Here is a 16,572-nt window from a genome sequence, read left to right as displayed (position 1 = left end):
CATCACAAACCACCCCCGGTTCTCCCAGATATTACAGTCCCACCGAACTGAATGGAGATTTAAAAACAAAAAACTGCGGATGCTGGAAATCCAAAACAGAAACAGAATTACCTGGAAAAACTCAGCAGGTCTGGCAGCATCAGCGGAGAAGAAAAGAGTTGATGTTTCAAGTCCTCATGACCCTTCAACAGAACTAAGTAAAAATACGAAAGGGGTGAAATATAAGCTGGTTTAAGGTTGGGTGGGGGGGGGGGCGCGGTTGTTGGGACAAGCAAGCAGTGATAGGAGGAGATAACCAAAAGATGTCACAGACAAAAGAACAAAGAGGTGTTGAAGGTGGTGATATTATCTAATTAAGAATGGAGAGCAAGACAAGCAAGGTACAGCTCTAGTGGGGGTGGAGTGAAATAAACCATGGGTGGAATACCTTTAAAAATAATGGAAATAGGTGGGAAAAAAAATCTATATAAATTATTGGAAAAAACAAAAGGAATGGGGAAGAAACGGAAAGGGGGTGGGGATGGAGGAGGGAGTTCAAGATCTAAAGTTGTTGAATTCAATATTCAGTCCGGAAGGCTGTAAAGTGCCTAGTCGGAAGATGAGGTGTTGTTCCTCCAGTTTGCGTTGGGCTTCAGTGGAACAATACAGCAAGCCAAGGACAGACATGCGGGCATGAGAGCAGGGTGGAGTGTTAAAATGGCAAGCGACAGGGACGTTTGGGTCATTCTTGTGGACAGACCGCAGGTGTTCTGCAAAGCGGTCGCCCAGTCTGTGTTTGGTCTCTCCAACGTAGAGGAGACCACATTGGGAGCAACGAATGCAGTAGATTAAGTTGGGGGAAATGCAAGTGAATTGCTGCTTCACTTGAAAGGAGTGTTTGGGCCCTTGGATGGTGAGGAGAGAGGAAGTAAAGGGGCAGGTGTTGCATCTTTTGTGTGGGCATGGGGTGGTGACATAGGAGGGGGTTGAGGAGTAGGCGGTGATGGAGGAGTGGACCAGGGTGTCCAGGAAGGAGCGATCCCTACGGAATGCCGATAGGGGGGGTGAAGGGAAGATGTGTTTGGTGGTGGCATCATGCTGGAGTTGGTGGAAATGGCGGAGGATGATCTTTTGAATGCGGAGGCTGGTGGGGTGATAAGTGAGGACAAGGGGTACCCTATCATGTTTCTGGGAGGGAGGTGAGGGCGGATGCGCGGGAGATGGGCCGGACACGGTTGAGGGCCCTGTCAACGACTGTGGGTGGAAAACCTCGGTAAAGGAAGAAGGAGGACATGTCAGAGGAACTGTTTTTGAATGTAGCATCATCGAAACAGATGCGATGGAGGCGAAGGAACTGAGAGAATGGGATGGAGTCCTTACAGGAAGCGGGGTGTGAGGAGCTGTAGTCGAGGTAGCTGTGGGAGTCGGTGGGTTTGTAATGGATATTGGTGGACAGTCTATCACCAGAGATTGAGACAGGGAGGTCAAGGAAGGGAAGGGAAGTGTCAGAGATGGACCACGTGAAAATGATGGAGGGGTGGAGATTGGAAGCAAAATTAATAAATTTTTCCAAGTCCCGACGAGAGCATGCAGCACACCGAAGTAATCATCGATGTACTGGAGAAAGAGTTGTGGAAGGGGGCTGGAGTAGGACTGGAACAAGGAATGTTCCACATACCCCATAAAGAGACAGGCATAGCTGGGGCCCATGCGGGTACCCATAGCCACACCTTTTATTTGGAGGAAGTGAGAGGAGTTGAAGGAGAAATTGTTCAGCGTGAGAACAAGTTCAGCCAGACGGAGGGGAGTAGTGGTGGATGGGGATTGTTCGGGCCTCTGTTCGAGGAAGAAGCTAAGGGCCCTCAGACCATCCTGGTGGGGGATGGAGGTGTAGAGGGATTGGACGTCCATGGTGAAGAGGAAGCGGTTGGGGCCAGGGAACTGGAAATTGTTGATGTGACGTAAGGTGTCAGAGGAATCACGGATGTAGGTGGGAAGGGACTGGACAAGGGGAGAGAGAAGGGAGTCAAGATAACGAGAAATGAGTTCCATGGGGCAAGAACAAGCTGACACGATCGGTCTACCGGGACAGTTCTGTTTGTGGATTTTGGGTAGGAGGTAGAAGCGTGCCGTCCGAGGTTTGGCGACTATCAGGTTGGAAGCTGTGGGAGGAAGATCTCCAGAGGAGATGTGGTCAGTGACAGTCCTGGAAACAATGGCTTGATGTTCAGTGGTGGGGTCATGGTCCAGGGAGAGGTAGGAGGAAGTGTCTGCGAGTTGACGCTCAGCCTCCGCGAGGTAGAGGTCAGTGCGCCAGACAACAACAGCACCACCCTTGGCAGCGGGTTTGATGACAATGTCAGGGTTGGACCTGAGAGAATGGAGTGCAGTAAGTTCATAGAGAGACAGGTTAGAGTGGGTGAGAGGAGCAGAGAAATTGAGACGACTAATGTCGCGCCGACAGTTCTCAATGAAAAGATCAAGAGAAGTTAAGAATCCAGAGGGAGGGGTCCAGGTGGAGGGAGAATATTGGAGGTAGGTGAAAGGATCCGTTGAATGGGGACTCCTGCCCAAAGAAGTGAGCCCAGAGACGAAGACGGCGGAAGAAGAGTTCAGCATCATGCCGAGCCCGAAATTCATTGAGGTGAGGGCGTAAGGGTATGAAACTAAGTCCTTTGCTGAGCACTGAACGTTCAGCATCGGAGAGGGGAAGGTCAGGGGGTATAGTGAATACACGGCTGGGGTTGGGATTGGAAGAAAGGGTGGGGACGGAGGGACAGGCAGGGGTGGAGGGTCCTAGATGGGTGTTGGTGTCGATGAGTTGTTGGAGCTTGCGTTCCTTAGCATTTGAGAGAAAGAGACAAGGTTTCTTGTTGAGGCGTCGGATGAGCCGAAGAATAAAATGAAACTGGGGGCACGCGCAGCTTTGAAAAAGGGTACGGTGGTGCTGCTGGAGGGAGAGGTCGAGTGTGTTCATATGGCGGCGCATGGCACTGAACGTGGATTTCAGAATGTGACAGGAACAGCAGTCCGAGAAACGTTTTATGTCCCGGAGATACCTGTAATCCTGGGTGGGTTCGAAACATGAGGGGTGGAATTTCAGTTGAAATCCACGTGGGGTAAGTCGGAGATGGAGACAGTCACTGAGAAAAAGATTACTCTTAATTAGCACATTCGTTTAGATAATATCACCACCTTCAACACCTCTTTGTTCTTTTGTCTGTGACATCTTTTGGTTATGTCCCCCTATCACTGCTTGCTTGTCCCAACAACCCCACCCCACCTTCTTTCCACACCCCACGCTCCCCCCACCCCCCCACCTTAAACTAGCTTATATTTCACTCCTTTCCCATTTCTACTTAGTTCTGTTGAAGGGTCATGAGGACTCGAAACATCAACTTTGTTCTTCTCCGCCGATGCTGCCAGACCTGCTGAGTTTTTCCAGGTATTTCTGTTTCTGTTTGGGATTTCCAGCATCTGCAGTTTTTTGTTTTTATCGAATTAAAATGGACAATGTTTACAGTGAGGTAGGGACTGTTTACAGTGAATCAGAGACTGTTTACAGTGAGGTAGGGACTGTTTACAGTGAGTCAGGGACTGTTTACAGTGAGTCAGGGACAGTTTACAGTGAATCAGAGACTGTTTACACTGAGGTAGGGACTGTTTACAATGAATCAGAGACTGTGTACAGTGAGTCAGGGACTGTTTACAGTGAATCAGAGACTGTGTACAGTGAGTCAGGGACTCTTTACAGTGAGTCAAGGACTGTGTACAGTGAGTCAGGGACTGTGTACAGTGAGTCAAGGACTGTGTACAGTGAGTCAGGGACTGCGTACAGTGAGTCAAGGACTGTGTACAGTGAGTCAGGGACTGTGTACAGTGAGTCAGGGACTGCGTACAGTGAGTCAGGGACTGTGTACAGTGAGTCAGGCACTGTTTACAGTGAGGTAGGGACTGTTTACAGTGAATCAGAGACTGTGTACAGTGAGTCAGGGACTGTTCACAGTAACAAAAACAGAATTACCTGGAAAAACTCAGCAGGTCTGGCAGCATCGGCGGAGAAGAAAAGAGTTGACGTTTCGAGTCCTCATGACCCTTCGACAGAACTTGAGTTCGAGTCCAGGAAAGAGCTGAAATATAAGCTGGTTTAAGGTGTGTGTGTGGGGGGCGGAGAGATAGAGAGACAGAGAGGTGGAGGGGGGGGTGTGGTTGTAGGGTCAAACAAGCAGTGATAGAAGCAGATCATCAAAAGATGTCAACGACAATAGTACAATAGAACACATAGGTGTTAAAGTTAAAGTTGGTGATATTATCTAAATACTGACTGCCACTGCTCTTCAAGAAATGCCTACCGACTGCCACTGTTCACAGTAAGTCAGGGACTATTTACAGTGAGTCAAGGACTGTGTACAGTGAGTCAGGGACTCTTTACAGTGAGTCAGGGACTGTGTACAGTGATTCAGGGACTGTGTACAGTGAGTCAAGGACTGTGTACAATGAGTCAGGGACTGTGTACAGTGAGTCAGGGACTATTTACAGTGAGGTAGGGACTGTTTACAGTGAATCAGAGACTGTGTACAGTGAGTCAGGGACTGTTCACAGTGAGTCAGGGACTGTTTATAGTGAGTCAGGGATTGTATACAGTGAGTCAGGGACTGTTCACAGTGAGTCAGGGACTGTTTACAGTGAGTCAAGGACTGTTTACACTGAGTCAAAGACTGTTTACAGTGAGTCAGGGACTGTTTACAGTGAATCAAGGACTGTTTACAGCTAATCTAGGAATTGTTACAGTGAATCAGAGACAGTTCACAGTGAATCAGGGACTGTTTACAGCTAATCCAGGAATGTTTACAGTGAATCAGAGACTGTTCACCATGAATCAGGGATTGTTTACAGTGAATCAGGGACTGATTACAACTAATCCAGGACTGTTTACAGTGAGTCGGACTGTTTACAGTGAGTCAGGGACTGTTTACAGCTAATCAGGTACTGTTTACAGTGAGTCGGGGACTGTTTACAGTGAGTCAAGGACTGTTTACAATGAATCAGAGACTGTTCACAGTGAGTCAGGGACTGTTTACAGTGAGTCGGGGACTGTTTACAGTGAGTCAGGGACTGTTTACAGTGAACCAGAGACTGTTCACAGTGAGTCAGGGACTGTTTACAGTGAACCAGAGACTGTTTACAGCTAATCAGGTACTGGTTACAGTGAGTCGGGACTGTTTACAGTGAGTCAAGGACTGTTTACAGTGAGTCGGGGACGGTTTACAGTGATTCAAGGACTGTTTACAGTGAGTCAGGGACTGTTTACAGTGAATCAGGGACTGTTTACAGTGAGCCAGGGACAGTTTACAGCTAATCTGGGACTGTTTGCAGTGAATCAGAGACTGTTCACAGTGAGTCAGGGACTGTTTACAGCTAATCCGGGACTGTGTACAGTGAATCAGAGATTGTGTACAGTGAGTCAGGGACTGTGTACAATGAGTCAAGGACTGTGTACAGTGAGTCAGGGACTGTGTACAGTGAATCAGGGATTGTGTACAGTGAGTCAGGGACTGTTTACAGTGAGTCACGGACTGTTTACAGTGAGTCAAGGACTGTTCACAGTGAGTCAGGGATTGTGTACAGTGAGTCAGGGACTGTTTACAGTGAGTCAGGGACTGTTTACAATGAGTCAGGGATTGTGTACAGTGAGTCAGGGACTGTTTACATTGAGTCAAGGACTGTTCACAGTGAGTCAGGGACTGTTTACAGCTATTCAGGGACTGTTTACAGTGAGTCAAGGACTGTTTACACTGAGTCAAAGACTGTTTACAGTGAGTCAGGGACTGTTTACAGCTAATCTAGGAATGTTTACAGTGAATCAGAGATTGTTCACAGTGAATCAGGGACTGTTTACAGCTAATCCAGGAATGTTTACAGTGAATCAGAGACTGTTCACCGTGAGTCAGGGACTGTTTACAACTATTCAGGGACTGTTTACAGTGAGTCAAGGACTGTTTACACTGAGTCAAAGACTGTTTACAGTGAGTCAGGGACTGTTTACAGTGAATCATAGATTGTTCACAGTGAATCAGGGACTGTTTACAGCTAATCCAGGAATGTTTACAGTGAATCAGAGACTGTTCACCGTGAGTCAGGGATTGTTTACAGTGAATCAGGGACTGATTACAGCTAATCCGGTAATGTTTACAGTGAATCAGAGACTGTTCACAGGGAGTCAGGGACTGTTTACAGTGAGTCAGTGACTGTTTACAGTGAGTCAGGGACTGTTTACAGTGGGTCAGGAACTGTTTACAGCTAATCAGGTACTGTTTACAGTGAGTCAGGGACTGTTTACAGCTAATCAGGTACTGTTTACAGTGAGTCAGGGACTGTTTACAGTGAATCAGAGACTGTTCACAGTGAGTCAGGGACTGTTTACAGTGAGTCGGGGACTGTTTACAGTGAATCAGAGACTGTTTACAGCTAATCAGGTACTGTTTACAGTGAGTCGGGACTGTTTACAGTGAGTCAAGGACTGTTTACAGTGAGTCGGGGACTGTTTACAGTGAATCAGGGACTGTTTACAGTGAGTCAGGGACTGTTTACAGCTAATCTGGGACTGTTTGCAGTGAATCAGAGACTGTTCACAGTGAGTCAGGGACTGATTACAGCTAATCCGGGAATTTTTACAGTGAATCAGAGACTGTTCACAGAGAGTCAGGGACTGTTTACAGTGAGTCAGTGACAGTTTACAGTGAGTCAGGGACTGTTTACAGTGAGTCAGTGACTGTTTACAGTGAGTCAGTGACTGTTTACAGTGAGTCAGGGACTGTTTACAGCTAATCTGGGACTGTTTGCAGTGAATCAGAGACTGTTCACAGTGAGTCAGGGACTGTTTACAGCTAATCCGGGACTGTGTACAGTGAATCAGAGACTGTTTACAACTAATCAGGTACTGTTTACAGTGAGTCAGGACTGTTTACAGTGAGTCGGGGTCTTTTTACATGAGTCAAGGACTGTTTACAGTGAGTCAGGGACTGTTTACATTGAGTTAAGGACTGTTTACAGTGAGTCAGGGACTGTTTACAGTGAGTCGGGACTGTTTACAGTGAGTCAGTGACAGTTTACAGTGAGTCAGGGACTGTTTACAGTGAGTCAGTGACTGTTTACAGTGAGTCAGGGACTGTTTACAGCTAATCTGGGACTGTTTGCAGTGAATCAGAGACTGTTCACAGTGAGTCAGGGACTGTTTACAGCTAATCCGGGACTGTGTACAGTGAATCAGAGACTGTTTACAACTAATCAGGTACTGTTTACAGTGAGTCGGGGTCTTTTTACATGAGTCAAGGACTGTTTACAGTGAGTCAGGGACTGTTTACATTGAGTTAAGGACTGTTTACAGTGAGTCAGGGACTGTTTACAGTGAGTCGGGACTGTTTACAGTGAGTCAGTGACAGTTTACAGTGAGTCAGGGACTGTTTACAGTGAGTCAGTGACTGTTTACAGTGAGTCAGGGACTGTTTACAGCTAATCTGGGACTGTTTGCAGTGAATCAGAGACTGTTCACAGTGAGTCAGGGACTGTTTACAGCTAATCCGGGACTGTGTACAGTGAATCAGAGACTGTTTACAACTAATCAGGTACTGTTTACAGTGAGTCAGGACTGTTTACAGTGAGTCGGGGTCTTTTTACATGAGTCAAGGACTGTTTACAGTGAGTCAGGGACTGTTTACATTGAGTTAAGGACTGTTTACAGTGAGTCAGGGACTGTTTACAGTGAGTCGGGACTGTTTACAGTGAGTCAGTGACAGTTTACAGTGAGTCAGGGACTGTTTACAGTGAGTCAGTGACTGTTTACAGTGAGTCAGGGACTGTTTACAGCTAATCTGGGACTGTTTGCAGTGAATCAGAGACTGTTCACAGTGAGTCAGGGACTGTTTACAGCTAATCCGGGACTGTGTACAGTGAATCAGAGACTGTTTACAACTAATCAGGTACTGTTTACAGTGAGTCAGGACTGTTTACAGTGAGTCGGGGTCTGTTTACATGAGTCAAGGACTGTTTACAGTGAGTCAGGGACTGTTTACATTGAGTTAAGGACTGTTTACAGTGAGTCAGGGACTGTTTACAGTGAATCGGGACTGTTTACAGTGAGTCAGGGACTGTTTACAGTGAGTCAGGGACTGTTTACAGCTAATCTGGGACTGTGTACAGTGAATCAGAGACTGTTCACAGTGAGTCAGAGACTGTTTCCCCCAAACTCTCAGACAGTGCATTCCAGATCCTAACCACTCAATTGACCCTGTCTCCTCCACACTCTCAGACAGTGCATTCCAGATCCTAACCACTCGATTGACCATGTCTCCCCCAAACTCTCAGTCAGATCGTTCCAGATCCTAACCACTCAATTGAGCTTGTCTCCCCCATTCTCTCGGACAGTGCATTCCAGATCCTAAGCACTCAATTGACCCTGTCTCCACCACACTCTCAGACAGTGCGTTCCAGATCCTAACCACTCAATTGACCCTGTCTCCACCACACTCTCAGACAGTGCAATCTTTATCCTAACCACTCGATTGACCCTGTCTCTCCCACACTCTCAGACAGTGCAATCCTTATTCTAACCACTCGATTGACCCTGTCTCCCCCACACTCTCAGACGGTGCATTCCAGATCCTAACCACTCGATTGACCCTGTCTCCACCACACTCTCAGACAGTGCAATCCTTATCCTAACCACTTGATTGACCCTGTCTCCCTCACACTCTCAGTGCGTTCCAGATCCTAACCACTCGATTGACCCTCCCTCCCCCACAATCTCAGACAGTGCGTTCCAGATCCTAACCACTTGATTGACCCTCCCCCCCCAACAATCTCAGACAGTGCGTTCCAGATCCTAACCACTCGATTGACCCTCCCTCCCCCACAATCTCAGACAGTGCGTTCCAGATCCTAACCACTCGATTGACCCTGTCTCCACCACACTCTCAGACAGTGCAATCTTTATCCTAACCACTCGATTGACCCTGTCTCTCCCACACTCTCAGACAGTGCAATCCTTATGCTAACCACTCGATTGACCCTGTCTCCACCACACTCTCAGACAGTGCGTTCCAGACCCTAACCACTCGATTGACCCTGTCTCCCTCACACTCTCAGACAGTGCATTCCAGATCCTAACCACTCAATTGACCCTGTCTCCTCCACACTCTCAGACAGTGCATTCCAGATCCTAACCACTCGATTGACCCTGTCTCCACCACACTCTCAGACAGTGCAATCTTTATCCTAACCACTCGATTGACCCTGTCTCTCCCACACTCTCAGACAGTGCAATCCTTATGCTAACCACTCGATTGACCCTGTCTCCACCACACTCTCAGACAGTGCATTCCAGACCCTAACAACTCGATTGACCCTGTCTCCCTCACACTCTCAGACAGTGCATTCCAGATCCTAACCACTCGATTGACCCTCCCTCCCCCACAATCTCAGACAGTGCATTCCAGATCCTAACCACTTGATTGACCCTGTCTCCCCCACACTCTCAGACAGTGCGTTCCAGATCCTAACCACTCGATTGACCCTCCCTCCCCCACAATCTCAGACAGTGCGTTCCAGATCCTAACCACTTGATTGACCCTCCCTCCCCAACAATCTCAGACAGTGCGTTCCAGATCCTAACCACTCGATTGACCCTCTCTCCCCCACAATCTCAGACAGTGCGTTCCAGATCCTAACCACTCGATTGACCCTGTCTCCCCCACACTCTCAGACAGTGCAATCTTTATCCTAACCACTCGATTGACCCTGTCTCTCCCACACTCTCAGACAGTGCAATCCTTATGCTAACCACTCGATTGACCCTGTCTCCACCACACTCTCAGACAGTGCATTCCAGACCCTAACCACTCGATTGACCCTCCCTCCCCCACAATCTCAGACAGTGCATTCCAGATCCTAACCACTTGATTGACCCTGTCTCCCCCACACTCTCAGACAGTGCGTTCCAGATCCTAACCACTCGATTGACCCTCCCTCCCCCACAATCTCAGACAGTGCGTTCCAGATCCTAACCACTTGATTGACCCTCCCTCCCCAACCATCTCAGACAGTGCGTTCCAGATCCTAACCACTCGATTGACCCTCTCTCCCCCACAATCTCAGACAGTGCGTTCCAGATCCTAACCACTCGATTGACCCTGTCTCCCCCACACTCTCAGACAGTGCAATCTTTATCCTAACCACTCGATTGACCCTGTCTCTCCCACACTCTCAGACAGTGCAATCCTTATGCTAACCACTCGATTGACCCTGTCTCCACCACACTCTCAGACAGTGCATTCCAGACCCTAACCACTCGACTGACCCTGTCTCCACCACACTCTCAGACAGTGCAATCTTTATCCTAACCACTCGATTGACCCTGTCTCTCCCACACTCTCAGACAGTGCAATCCTTATGCTAACCACTCGATTGACCCTGTCTCCCCCACACTCTCAGACAGTGCATTCCAGACCCTAACCACTCGATTGACCCTGTCTCCCTCACACTCTCAGACAGTGCATTCCAGATCCTAACCACTCGATTGACCCTCCCTCCCCCACAATCTCAGACAGTGCGTTCCAGATCCTAACCACTCGATTGACCCTGTCTCCCCCACACTCTCAGACATTGCGTTCCACACCCTAACCACTCACTTCATAAACAGTTGTTGCTTTGCTCCCATCCTTACCCTGAACTGCCATTCCATGTGGAGCACCGCACCGCACGGCACCGCAGTGGTAACAGGTTCCAGACACTATCACTAATGGGCTGGTATGGGTACAGACAGACGTCAGGCAGACAGATAGACACTAGGCAGAGAAAATTTAGACAGACAAATATCAGCCAGGCAGGTAGACCTCAGGGAAACCGACAGATGTCAGTTAGATATCAGACAGATCGCTGTATTCCAGAGACCCAGGGTGATACTCTGGGGACCCAGGTTCCAATCCCAAACCAGCCGAGGGGACCATGAACCCAGTGTTGATTGTTGTAAAAATCCAATTGGGTCTCTCATGCCCTTTAGGGAGGGAAATCTGTCACCCTTACCCAGTCTGGCCTACACGTGACTCCAGACCCACAGAAATGGGGTCGACTCTTAAAATGCCCTCTGAACCAGGGGGCAATTAGGGATGGGCAATACATGCTGGCCCAGCCAGCGACACCCACCTCCCATGAACGGATAAAAAGGAAGACAGCAGACAGACGTTGGAGAGATGGTTTTTGGACAGATTTTAGTCAGACAGAGATCAGCCAGACAGACATCAGCCAGACAGACATCAGCCAGACAGACATCTGGCTGGCATCAGGATCAGGGTGAGCAATGCCACATGTTTTCTCTACACCCCAGTTATTTTGGATCTCTGGGACCAGCAGGCTATTAGCTGTGAGGGCCACATAGGCTGGCTGAGCTCTCGGGTTGAGGCGTCTGACTACATCATCGTCGTCTGCTCAGAGGGGTGGAAGACAGGGCTGGAGCTGATGCCCAGAGACCCTCAGCTGCTGGGCCAGGGAGTCAGGTTCACTGCTGCTGTCTCCCTGATCGCACAGAGACTCTGCCAGGTGCTGGCTCATTCCAGGGACCTCTCCGAGTTCACTGTGGCTCTCTTCAGCCAGACCGGACAGGGAGGTATCCCTGCCACCCTTGACCTTGCCTCCAAGGTCAAGATGAAAGACTTTGCCAACCTCTTTGCCCATCTTCACTCAATACAGCTCTGCCGACCAGGGTACATGTTCTGTGTGGACAGGATCTCTGCGGACACATACTGGCACACGCCTACAAGCCTCGCTCTCTATAACACACTTGCTGACTTGTATGATGACAGCTCATGCCAGACATCTGGATTCATTGCCTCCGACACAGGCAGAGAAGATAACTGACCAGGAATTATTACTGCAGGCAGAATGGCTTCTCCCTGTAAATCTCTGTAAAAACCACCCTCAGCAACTCCCACTCTGTAGACAGGAACAGGAGGAGGCCATTCAGCCCCTCTCGAGCCTGTTACACAGGAACAGGAGGAGGTCATTCAGCCCCTCTCGAGCCTGTTACACAGGAACAGGAGGAGGCCATTCAGCCCCTCTGGAGCCTGTTACACAGGAACAGGAGGAGGCCCTTCAGCTCTGGAGCCTGTTGCACCGTTCAGTGAGATCCTGTGATCTGTGACCTAACCTCAAAAACCCACTTCAGCCCCATATCCCTTCATACTTTGGATATCCAAAATCTACCCACCTCAGATTTAAAATGAACCATTGACCTGGCATCGATATCCATTTGTGGAAGGGAGCTCCCAACTTCTCTTGCCCTTTGGCCGGGATTTGCCAGTCCCCGGGAGTTTTGGAGGCCCAGCCAACAGCTCCTTGGCTTTCAGTGAAAGTGGATGCCCCTGGTAGTGAGCGGAGCTGGGAAACCCCACCTTCTGTGTGTAAATGTGTCCTGTAATTTCACTGCTGGCTTTAATTTATAGACTCCTCAACCTCCTCCTAGGCTCCCCAAGCAATGGGAACAGTTTTGCTGATTCTATTTACCTGTTCCCCTTAATATCTGAAAACTTTCATTAAAACCTCTGCCCCCCTGTAGTTTGATGGGTCAAGAGTTCTGTAATAAGTTAGTGATGTGCATCATGATGTAAGCAGTCTTGTGCTAAAGCCGCTGTAGAGCAGATGGGACAGTCTGTACTCAAGAGAGGTGTACCTACTTTGTAGCCCATCTTGTATATAGCGTTAATAAAGTTGTGTTGAAGTAACAGGCCTGAGTCAGACTCGAGTTCCTCAGGAATAGAAGGAAACCTTTCCAGTGTCGATTAAGCCTTGAGACCAATGCTACATGGTGGCAGCGATGTCACCGATCTAACAACGATTTGGTGCCATTGATCCTCCATGGTGAGGAAATGGATGAAGACCTGTTCGCAGTGAGAGTCTGTAAACTTACCTCGGTGGGAGGCACACTGGAAAGCAGTAGCGATGCCGCCACAGGTCGAGCAGTCACCACCTCTTCCGCAGCCATTCGAAAGCCACAGAGAGGCCAACATTGGAGTTATGGAAGAAACACCTCCTAAGGCATCGAGCAGCATCGGGCTGTGCACCAGACAGCAGCAGCACCGGGTTAGCTCATTCCTCTGTGGCTTAGGGCCTGTTGCCAATGATGTCCTCTTGAGACAGGTGCTAGAAGAGACCTTCGCAGACTTTGAAACTGTCTCAAGAGCACTTGACACATATTTTAGTCTGAAACAAAAGCTCATAATCGACTAAGTGAGATTTAACCAGGGATTCCAAGGAGCTGAGGGGGTGGAATCCATGAATTGTTTCTCCCTGACCTATATCATCTAACTACTTCCTGTAGGTCTGGCGTATGGAAGATGAACTTATTCACCACCATGTTGTCACTGGAGTCCATAATAAAAAGTTTATCCATGGAGAAGACAACTCGAGCAAGTGGTTCAGTTTGTTGAACAGGCTGCACTCAGGGAGCTACATTGGGCTATAATCCACCCTAACACCAAGGCTCTGGATGACCCCATCAGTTGGGTAGGCCCAAGAGCAGCAGCCCCACCCACTCAAAAAACCTGCCAAGGTGGGGAAAAGGGCAGGAAACCTGACAGCAGCCGTTGTGAGGGGCCTTACTCTGCAGCACGGGAGGCACAGGATTACCCACAGGAACGTTTCCAATGTGGAACGGCCGGACAGGTCAAGCACTTCTGTAAATCTGACCATTTCAGTGGAGGAAGGAAACAGGGGAACGTTTATTGTAATGCGGACAATTCAAGCAATTGGAAATAATGACAGGCTCGAAATTCCAGAGTTCCTGGGCAAAGTGATGGATCCCAATCAAGACTTTAGGTCAGTCACTAAGGCAGGTTCAAGGCTTTAACACTGGCTTTAAAATGGGCACCGGGGATGGCATTATAATACCAGCTGATCATCTGGAATGGCTCCAACTAATACCCACTCTGCCATCAAACATTAAACCACAAGATCCAGGAACTACCGATCTTCCAGTGTAATGTTAGATAACCTTTCACCCAGCCTTGGCGGGACCACTCCTGGGGTAGTGTGCACAGCTTTCTATCCAAGGAAGGATATACTTGCCAGAGACGGAACTCAATGGAGATTAACCAGGCTAATCCCTAGCATGGGGGGAGGGGGGGGAGGTGGGATTGTCCTGTGAGGGGAGGCTGAGGAGACTGGGCCTTATTCTGTAGAGTTTGGAAGACTGAGAGGTGATCGGATTGAAACGCAAAAAAATTCTTACAAGGATCGAGAGGGAGGATGTTTCCCTTGGCTGGAGGGGGTGAGTGGGGGTTGGGGGGGGGTCTACAACTGGGGGACACAGTCTCAGAATTAAGCACTGAGATGAGGAGGAATTTCTTCACTCGGAGGGTGGTGAATCTTTGGAATTCTCTACACCAGAGGCTGTGGAGGCTCAGTCACTGAGTTATGTTCAAGACAGAGATTGCTAGATTTCTAGGTACTAAAGGCATGATATGTGGACAGCGGAATAATGGCATGAGAAGTAGATAACCAGCCATGGTCTGTCTGGATGGCAGAGCAGGCTCAAAGGGCCGAATGGCCTACTTCTGCTCCTATTTCCTACGTTCCTATATCCACTCCCCTTCACTACAAGGGGTGACAGGTTGACTCCCTCTATGTTACCTGCAATCCAAGTATATCTGTAAAAAGTGAAGATGTCTGTACACAACTCGGCCTTCTGGACAAAGCAGGTGACCACCTACAGCAGGACAAAAGGATGCCTTCCATAGCTGAATTTCCAAAGTCACGGTGCAGAACCGATGGATTTTCACCCAGTGACAGCTGGTGACGCCTTGTTAATTGAGCGGTGGTTTATTCTCCATCACAAGAGACAGCGTCCAGTAGAAACTAGGCCGGAAGATACAGACACAGGAGGCGCTGCAGCAGACAAGAGTGTCTCCTGAAACTGGGTTAGCTCCATCCTGCCCGGACACAACTCCCATTCCGCTCATCACCTCCATTTCGAACTTCTGCTCACCTGTGTCTCCGACCCTGAAATTTGGGTGGGAGCCTCCCCCATATATTCAAGGCTGGGAGTATGATGGGATCCAAACTCAATCTGGCTCCTTTTCAGTCTCCAACAGGCCCACCTGAAGCCAGAAGCTTCCTCTTAAATGTGTATAAGTTACATGATGTGGCCTCTTTAAAGTTAGAGACGTGGGCCCTTTAAGGGTGATGAGCGGGACACACAGCACGTTTGAGGCTGGTTATGGGCATGTAGCACCCTAAAGGCCGATTACGGGGACAGGGTCCCTGTAACACTGATTACAGGGTGGGGTCCCTTTAAGATTGATTAGAGGGACAGGGTTTCTTTAACACCGATTACAAGGACAGGATTCCTTTAAGACTGATCACAGTGACAGGGTCCCTTTAAGACTGATCACAGGGACATTGTCCCTTTAAGAAAGATCACAGGGTCAGGGTCCCTATAAGACCGATCACAGGGACATTGTCCCTTTAAGACTGATCACAGGGACAGGGTCCCTTTAAGAAAGATCACAGGGTCAGGGTCCCTTTAAGAAAGATCACAGGGTCAGGGTCCCTTTAAGACCGATCACGGGAGTGAGTTGATCTTTGGGTAAATACTACAATTCCCGGCGGCCCCGCGTCAGCGCCTCACTTCCGGTCCCGGGACTTCCTGAAACAAAAAGGCGGCGGCGGCGGCGAAGGAGACGGAGACAGAGACAGAGAAACCCAGACCGACCCCCGGAGCCCGGAGCCCGGAGACATGGAGGAGGTGGACCGGATCCTCATCCGCGCCCTGGCGCAAACCGGCAGGTCAGAGCCCGGGGCCAGACAGACAGACAGACCCCCTCCCCAGACAGATCCGCCTCCCCCAGACAGACCCCCCTCCCCAGACAGACCCCCCTCCCCAGACAGACCCCCCTCCCCCAGACAGACCCCCTCCCCAGAGAGACCCCCTCCCCCAGAGAGACCCCCTCCCCCAGACTGACCCACCCCCCCAGACAGACGCCCCCCCCCCAGACAGACGCCCCCCCCCAGACAGACGCCCCCCCCCAGACAGACGCCCCCCCCCAGACAGACGCCCCCCCCCCAGACAGACGCCCCCCCCCAACAGACGCCCCCCCCCAGACAGACGCCCCCCCCGACAGACGCCCCCTCCCCAGAGAGTCCCCCCCACTCCCCCAGAGAGTCCCCCCCACTCCCCCAGAGAGTCCCCCCCCACTCCCCCAGAGAGTCCCCCCCCACTCCCCCAGAGAGTCCCCCCCCACTCCCCCAGAGAGTCCCCCCCCACTCCCCCAGAGAGTCCCCCCCCACTCCCCCAGAGAGTCCCCCCCCACTCCCCCAGAGAGTCCCCCCCCACTCCCCCAGAGAGTCCCCCCCCACTCCCCCAGAGAGTCCCCCCCCACTCCCCCAGAGAGTCCCCCCCCACTCCCCCAGAGAGTCCCCCCCCAGACAGATGCCCCCCCCCCCAGAGAGACGCCCCCCCCCCCAGAGAGACGCCCCCCCCAGAGAGACGCCCCCTCCCCAGAGAGACCCCCCCACTCCCCCAGACAGACCCCCCCCCAGACAGAC

General features: G+C 50.2%; 1 protein-coding gene across 1 annotated transcript in view; it reads left to right on the top strand.

The window, feature by feature from the left end:
- Positions 1-15,670: 15,670 nt before the first annotated feature.
- ccdc22 (coiled-coil domain containing 22) overlaps positions 15,671-16,572 on the top strand; it is a 65,319-nt gene continuing 64,417 nt past the window's right edge. Inside the window, exon 1 of the mRNA XM_041181497.1 lies at positions 15,671-15,813. Coding sequence (XP_041037431.1) covers positions 15,764-15,813 — 50 coding nt within the window. The 5' untranslated portion in view covers positions 15,671-15,763. The remainder of the gene's footprint in view (positions 15,814-16,572) is intronic.

Source organism: Carcharodon carcharias, assembly GCF_017639515.1.
Source record: "Carcharodon carcharias isolate sCarCar2 chromosome 35 unlocalized genomic scaffold, sCarCar2.pri SUPER_35_unloc_7, whole genome shotgun sequence".
Taxonomy (NCBI): domain Eukaryota; kingdom Metazoa; phylum Chordata; class Chondrichthyes; order Lamniformes; family Lamnidae; genus Carcharodon; species Carcharodon carcharias.
This window is presented reverse-complemented; position numbering and strand designations above follow the sequence as displayed.